This window comes from Podarcis liolepis (assembly GCF_965112155.1).
Source record: "Podarcis liolepis genome assembly, chromosome: 13".
In the NCBI taxonomy this organism is placed as follows: domain Eukaryota; kingdom Metazoa; phylum Chordata; class Lepidosauria; order Squamata; family Lacertidae; genus Podarcis; species Podarcis liolepis.
The window spans coordinates 19,701,122-19,709,274 of NC_139573.1; the positions used below are offsets into that span (position 1 = coordinate 19,701,122).

General features: G+C 47.9%; 1 protein-coding gene across 5 annotated transcripts in view; it reads left to right on the top strand.

The window, feature by feature from the left end:
• LMTK3 (lemur tyrosine kinase 3) overlaps positions 1-7,593 on the top strand; it is a 33,287-nt gene extending 25,694 nt beyond the window's left edge. For 4 of the 5 annotated variants that reach the window (XM_083472160.1, XM_083472161.1, XM_083472163.1 and 1 more), the window contains exons 13-15: positions 41-152; positions 2,463-2,723; positions 3,600-7,593. In XM_083472160.1, coding sequence (XP_083328286.1) covers positions 41-152; positions 2,463-2,723; positions 3,600-3,616 — 390 coding nt within the window. In that variant the 3' untranslated portion in view covers positions 3,617-7,593. Of the gene's footprint in view, positions 1-40; positions 153-2,462; positions 2,724-3,599 lie in introns of those variants that run through there. The other variant, XR_014518604.1, reaches the window with a different exon arrangement.
• Positions 7,594-8,153: the final 560 nt, after the last annotated feature.

Genomic DNA, 8,153 nt, shown 5'->3' on the forward strand with positions numbered 1-8,153 from the left:
AGGAGCTCTACCACAATCTCTTGTCTTCTTCTGTATGCAGGAGACACCAACCAATGAGCTGAGTTCCCAGGGAGCTCCAGATGGTGATTCCCCCTCCCCTGGTTCAATGGCAGAACCAGGACTTGATGCCTTCCCTTCTGCTGATGGCTTCAGTGAGTATTGGGTCAAGGAGGAGAGAGCAAGTGGGAAATAGTCGCCATCCCCATCAGGAATCTGAAATGCAGAATGAGCCAGTCCAGCTGTGTAGCCAAAGAAACAGTAACCTGGTCACTTCAGACAGTGCTTGGTGTGAAAATATGAAATGAGTTTCAGGAAAATGTCCTGGCTTCCAGGGGAAGGTGGCTTCTAAGTGCGGAGGGTGAGGGGTAGGTTGTGACGGGGGCATGGTCCAAAACAGACAAGGTCCAGTTCTAAAGTAAGGCCAGGATTTGAAGCATGAGGCTGAGCTCAAGAGGATGCTGATGGAGATAAAAAGGGCCAGAGCAGGGGTAGCCAGTGCAGAGGCCTTCAGAGGTGGCTGGACTCCCAACTCCCACCAACCCAAGCCAACATGGCAGATGTCCAAAGTTGGTGAGAGCTGTACTTCAAGAGCATATGGCTGTCCAACTGTGTTGTTGGGCATGCTAGTCTGCCATTGGCGGGCTAAGGGCAAGGAGGTACAGCAGAGGCAATTTGGCTGAAGGCAGGCTGGGGCCATCTTGTTATTTCGTTAATATACTTCAGCGTTGTGGAATCTGTGGCCTCTTTTCATTGGCCATGAGGGCTGGGGCTGATGGGAATTGGAGCCTAACTACATGTGGGGGTTCCTCATCCTTGGTGCATTTATTGTGGCATATTAGCAACCATGTTTTGTTTAGTTTAGTTTTTGAATTAAGGTTTTAACAACAGCACCAAAACCACTTTGTTTTCCTTTTATTAAAAATAAAAATAATCAAGTGATATATAAATTTTCTGAAAAAACAAACAAAAAGAAAAGAGAAGGATGATAATTAAAATAAAAACCTACAGGATTACAGGCTGTGGCTTTCTTCTCCCAGCCATTTCATTAGGATCTAAGTTCAACTAATGGGGTAGTATAGATTCTACCAAGTGCTTTGAAAGCAGGTGTTACCATACAGCGCGACTGCCTTGAAAGATGGTGGACTTCCTTTCTTTAGAGGCTTTTAGGCAGAAGCTGGATTTTTGCAAAGGAGTGGTACAGTTGTGGGTTTCCCACATTGGCGGGGTTAAGCTAGATGGCCTTTGAGGTGCCCACCACCAGCTTTAGGATTCTGTTCTCTTTCCACAACCTTAAAAGTAAGCCAGCTTCAGATGTATTAGTGAAGTGTGTGCTTCCTGTATTAATTCTGATCCAGTGCAATTTGGCTAACAGAACTTCGGGAAATATTGCCAGGGTGTGTTTTGTGTTGAATTTTTTTTTTAATTGAATCCATGAATAGTTTATTTTTAGGAGATAAACTCCTAAAAGATTTCTGCTTGAAAGCACACAGTCTAAAATTGTCACACTCAATAAGGCAGATGGTAGCACAGAGCCTTCTTGGTTATTAAAAATGGATTCAGGGCAGCTTTGTGCCGTAGCACAAATGAAGTGAAGACAGGATGCGCAAGTGATTCCATTTATTTTTGTTTTAGGACATTTCTACTCTGCTTTCTGTGGCCCCGCCGCCACACCCTGCAAAAGGCCTCCGAGGCAGCTTCAAGACTAAAACACACGTGTATATACAAACAAATAAAAACGAAAAAAAACAAACAAATATAGTACACGAATTATCTCATTGAAATAGCAGAACAGGAACATAGCAGACTGCCTTAAACCGAGTACAGTGGTACCTCAGGTTAAGTACTTAATTCGTTCCGGAGGTCTGTTCTTAACCTGAAACTGTTCTTAACCTGAAGCACCACTTTAGCTAATGGGGCCTCCCGCTGCCACCACACGATTTCTGTTCTCATCCTGAGGTAAAGTTCTTAACCTGAGGTAATATTTATGGGTTAGCGGAGTCTGTAACCTGAAGCGTATGTAACCTGAAGCGTATGTAACCCGAGGTACCACTGTAAGGCCTTTGGTCCATCTAGCTCAGTATTGCCTTCACTGACTGGCAGCAGCTCTCCAGGGTTTCAGGCATTTCCCAACACTTCTTGGAAGACAAGGACCATAAATATTCTTAGAAGTATTGCTACATAACCATGTTTCATTGTTTCCAGGGACTGTCAGGGGCTGGGGGAAAGGGGTGTGTGTGCAGCCTCATCAAGACTGCCTTTCTGCCATGTTTTATCCCTGTGCATGTCAGCACCGGAAAGCGTGTGTGTGTGTGTGTGTGTGAGAGAGAGAGAGAGAGAGAGAGAGAGAGAGAGAGAGAGATGGTGGCAATCAAACCAAGGGAACAGGCTGGGAGAGGCTGCTTTCCTTATCGCTTCAATCTAGGCCTCCTTCCTACCCTCCCCGTTCTTCCTTCTCCACTCAGGTGGCAGTTTTGAGTGGGATGATGACTTCCCCCTGATGGCTCAGAACCCATCCTACGTCTCCGTGGTGCCCGACCCCAACGCAGCCAAGCCCCACCCGGTCATGTCCTCGCCTGTGCCCATGGCCCCTGCCTTGCTGCCAGCAGCCAAGCGGGCCGAGTCCGGCCTTGTGGATGCCCTGAGGTTCTCTCGCTTCACCGTCTCTCCTGCCCTTGAGCCACACCTTTCTTCATCCTGTGACACCGAATTGGGACCCACGGCTGGTAAGTGGACGCATGGATATGGATGCACATGGTTCTTATCCATGGAGTGGGGCTGATGGGCCATGGCTGCGTATGTGCCACATATCTTCTCCCCAAAGATCCTGAAAATTGTAATTTTGTAGCTGGAATTGTACCTCTTTGGTGTGGGATGTTATTGCAGTCAAACCAACAATTCATGTTTTGCCAGATAGGCACATGAAGAGGCAAAGGCTCACAGAGCTTTCCTGTAAAATTTGCTAGAGAGAACTCTGTGAGATCACTTCCTTTGTCTGCCTTGGCAGGAAGCTGTAAAGCTACACACTTCCTTCCTGCCTGGGCAGCCTGTTTTTCTTCAGCGTGCTGACCACACATGCATACCTGAGCTCTGCAGCTCAGACACCATTTTTGAACTTACATTTCATACTTTTGTAACTTAGTAGTTATAAACCTACCTTCATTTTGCTACTATAATTGCTGCTTCAAGACCTAGATTATGTAAGTAAATACCACTTTTATTTGTTCACAAAACAATGTGCGTGTGTGATTGTTGTTGCTAAGGGGGGAAAAGGGGTATATTACCAGGGAAATCCTGTCAGCCTTAAAGCATCCTGGATTATTGTTTCTAGGAGGTTAAAGCAACCTTGTTTTAGTCTCCAAGCTTAAGCTGTAAAGTATGGCACTCATGTGAGTTAGGAAATAATAATCACAAGCATATTATCCTCTCCTAGGGTTTAAATCCATTCCTACACGTGGTGGGTAAACTACAGTCCATCCACTGGTACAGACTTTCATGTACAACAATGTGAAAATGTAATGTGAAATGCAGTAGGGTGGAGTGAGGTGACCTGGTTTTAAGTTAATAATGTGTTAAAAGAAGCCTTTTTTCCCTTCTCCCAGATCCCATTGAGAACTGAGACCAAGTAGAAATCGGACAACCCCGCCTCTTCTTCTCTCGACATTCAGGGACGACGCCCAGTCATCCAGTTGACTTGCCCATGATGCCAAGATTTCACCCGCCAGTTCCTGTGGCGGACGGACAACAGATGTGTTTTTGTGTGCGTGCGTGCGTTTGCGTGCATGGTGTGTTGGGGGGGCCATTGTTGCTAACTGGAGCCTGACATCACAGGGACTGTTTTCGCCCTCCCTCTCCTGCCCAACAACTCACCCCCACTTCTGGGGAAGGGGCAGAACTTTTTGTATAAACAATCATGAGCCAATGAGTGATGAGGAGGGGGCATTTCCTCGATTTTAGGGGCCCCTGCCCAGCACTGGCTATTGAATGTATAACCCTTGTGCCCCCTCCTGGCTTCCCTTCAGCAATCTGATATGTCCCTTATAAGGACCCTCTGTGCCAAATTGAGAGGGTTGGGTTGGGAAACAGGGGTTTCCAGGAAGTGGCGTTTGACCTGCTCATGAGCCTTCTTCTGCAGTTCCCCGAACCTCATCAGCTGCATCTTGGAATGTGGAACATGGCTGCCAATTTAAAACAACGACACCCTTTTTGTGCCAAATGGAACTGAATAGGGCTGGTGATCCTCTCCTTTTAACCAGCGTTATATACAAAAGAAAAGACTGTTGATTCAAACCTCGGGAAAGAGTTTTGTCGGCAAAACTTCATCACCAAGCCTTGGAATTACCAGCGGACAATTGGACTCCACAAGGCAGGTGGATGAGATTTGGTTGGGTAGGGGTCCTTTGATCTGACACCTCTGCAAGGGCATGATCCAGAAGTATCATTTTTGAGAAGAGACGCACATTGGCTCAGCACTCATTGGGATGAACCGACATGGGAGGATGTTGACTTGGTCACAACACCTACTTAGTGGCCATATAGTGGACAGCCATGGGTTAATTGTCCCAGGCTGGTTGGTGTGTCATACATGGAAAAAAAATATCCATCGCTCATACTTAGCGTTGACGGAGATGGCTAGCTTTTATTGGGATTGGCCTTTTCCTGACCTTCCCAGCCCTCCACTGGTTGATATTGGGAGGTTAATAAAGGCTACTGGGCCCTACTGGGATACAGTTGAAATCACTGGAAGTTCCAGGGATTTGCGGAGCCACCATTCAATTGTGCCAAAAGCACCACGTGAAGACTGAGATTGTATTAGGAGTGGAACGGGGAGCTTGGAGGGGTAGGGAAACTTTGGAGTTATCTATTCCGCGAGCATCTTGAGATGATGGATCTGCTCGCTCCCTTCTCTGCTTGTGGTGGCAATAGTGAAGCATCGGTGTGGGGCAGGGATGGGGAACCTGTGGCCCTCCAGTTGTTGTTGGATTCCAATGGCCATCACCCCTAGGGAGCATAGACAGCTGTCAGGGATCATGGGGGTTGGAGTCCAGCAACATCTGGAGGGTGAGACAGGTTCCTCATCTTTTGTGTGAGGCAGTATGTGGGTTGGTCTTGTGGAGTGGGCAGATATATGCATGAACCTGCCTTCCAGCCTGGGTGGGTGGGATTAGATGTCGACTTCCTCCTGAGCTCTCGCAGCATTGATTTCTGAAGTAAATGCTCACTGGACCACAAATGGCATATTGCTGGTTTGGGTCGAGCCTACAATAAGAGGCAGTTTGATACAAGCTCATTCTGCCCTTCTAGGGGAAGGGTTGATTTAGAGTGCTAACTCCTTCCTTCCCCCACCCCTCAGAAATAATTTTTCTGCCCAGATAAGAAACAGGTATTTAATTCTGAACTTGGGGTGCATGTGTATGGGAGAGAGATAATAAAGGAGGGAAAGAAGGTGAACAGGAGCTCAGAATTACCTGCGGGGAGGCAAGACAGATGACCAGCCAGATGCCACAGGGAGGTGCCAAAGCAAGGCAGGCTGGGAGCATCCATTGCTGGTTTGTGGCAGAGATGCGCCATCTTTCAAACTAGAGCTTGCACCTGCTGGCTTGCAGAGCTAGCAGCCACAGGGAGACCCATCCTCTACTTGCTTAACCCAAGGGGTCTGGAGAGATGGTGAAGCAAAGTCAACAAATGCACTTGACAGAGAGGAGGGGAGCCAGCATATTTCCAAGCGATCTGGTGTGCTTATGAGCACGTGAGCTGGGAGGCAGGAAAGCAAGAAGCTGCAAACTGGCCTTTATCCTGAAATCAAATTGCTTTATTTTACCAGCCAGGCAGAAGTGTGTCCTCTGACCTGCAGTGAACTAGCAGCTGCCACAGTGCCCTCTAGTTATATTGAGTGGCTAAGGTGGCAATCCTAACAATCCCTGCCTGGGAGTAAGTCCCTTTTCATTCAAGAGAGCTTACTTCTCAGCAGACACGTATGTGTACCTAAGAGCAGGCTAGCATGTGCTTCTTTTGTCAAGCTATCTGTGTGGCAAGGAAGATAAGGCCCTTCAGTCTGGCTACCAGAGCCTCTCATTTGAGCCTCCTACTGCCTTAGATCAGCCAATCCCTCCCCAAAGGCATTTAAGGCACTCTGCCCTCATGATATGTCATAGAATCATAGAATCGGCAACTTGGAAAGGACCACAAGGATCATTTAGTCCAACCCCCTGCAGTGCAGGAATCTTTTGCCTGACATGGGGATCGAACCCATGGGCCCAAGATTAAGAGTCTTGTGCTCTATCAGCTGAGCTATCCCATTAAATGTGTGTTAAGAAGTCCCATGCCCATAGGAGGAGTTGCCTGGAAGCACAAAAGCTCGCAGCTCTCTTTTCTTACCTGCTCCTGCAAACCTCCAAAAGTTGCCCCCATGATCTTCACCCATGGCAACACTGGCGGGACCAAGCCACATCACTTCTGGCCCTAAACTCACAAGCAGGGCTGTGTTGGTCCCCCGACTCTTTCCCCCCAGTCTTCACACGATATATGGCCACCCTTGGTGCCTCCATCAGGAGACCTGCTTATCCACTGTGAGAACCCCTTTGCAGGGGTAGCCAGCACGGCACCCTCTCTAGATGCTGTGGGGCTCCCAACTCCTATCAGCCCCAGCCATCTAGGGCCAATGGTCAGGAATACGATTGGAGTTGTAGTTCAACAGCATCTGAAGGGTGCCCTGGCAGCTACCCGTAGATTAAGGGACGATGCCTCTGAGCTAAGATGTTTCCCCGTCCCCCAAAATGGCCTTACCGATGGCATCGCATTCCTAGCCTTTTTCAGGCGGTGCTAGGGAGAACAGGAAGCAGAAAAATCTAGAAAACATCTAGATTGGAAATCAGCATCCCGCTTCAGGTCTGTCAGGCTGGCCATCTTTGTCCTGTGTCTTGTGGGCTGATTTTAGATTCCTCACCTGCTGAGACTAAAATGGCCGCTCTGACTCAAGGTAAAGGCTCTCCCACATTAGTACCAAGTTCCCTCTTTATATATTCTGAAGAAAGCAGCAGGAGACGATGGGGGCCAGATTTAAAAACAACAACAAGCACCACCAACCAGATTACCACATAAAGGGAGGATAACCGTTGCCAATTCTTCTGATCTGCCAAAATGAAAGAGATGTATAAACTAAAAAGGAAGAGTAGGTGGTGGCAGGGTGGGATGGGGAAGAGGAAATGATCTTAAAAACAAAAACCCACCACTGCACCAACTCTCCGTCTATGTGGATGAGTGATTCTTAGGGCAGGGGTTGAAAGTAAGTAAATAGCGGTGGGTGGGTAGATGGATGAAAGGATAGGGAATGTGACTATTCAAGGAATGGGGGTAGGAAGGGTGGCAATAGGCTGCGTAAGGATGCATTGGGGAGGATGGACTGAGGTGTCATGGACTGGGGGGGGGGAGTGTCTGGTCAGAGATGTTACTGTGGGCTGACTGTAAGGGGTGATACTTTAATGGAAGGGTTGTGGGAAGGAGTATGTAAAGATGGGGAGAGCATTTAAATATCAGAACTTAAAAAAAAAAATCTCCAAAATTCTGCAATGGTAATAAATTGTGCATATTTGCATACATTGAATTAATTTGCCTGATTTGCCACTGGGTTCCTCCAGAGTCAGAAAATGGATGTGGAGAAGAGGAGAGCTGTATGAGCAACAGGAACACTGGAGTATGGCCTACATGGGTGTGATGGGACAACCGTCTGAAGGGAATAAAGGGGGGAATTCAACGTAGTGCTAGCCCCTTTGCAGCACACTAGTTGCACCAGCGGAATGGCTTGCGCAAGAGAGGGCACACGGAGTGAGCATGGTGCTCATGGCTAGTTGCGTAAGAGACTGCTGCAGCGCTGCTGCTTTTTGTTGCGCAACAAGTACTAGAGCAACATGGTTGCGCCGGAATTTGTACTGCACATCCTTAATGCTTGTGCAACATGCGCTGTGAGCCAGAGAAAGGCTGAACCTGGGCTACACTTCCTCTCTGACTTTTGGCAAGGGAAGGCCATGTCGGCTGGCCATTTCAAAAGTCACATTAGTCCTAGGCACACATTAAAAGACTCCACATGCTGCAGGGAGCTGGGGCCTATCGCAACGCTCTCTTGCTGCCTTTTTCCTGTGGTATGCACACAGCGGATG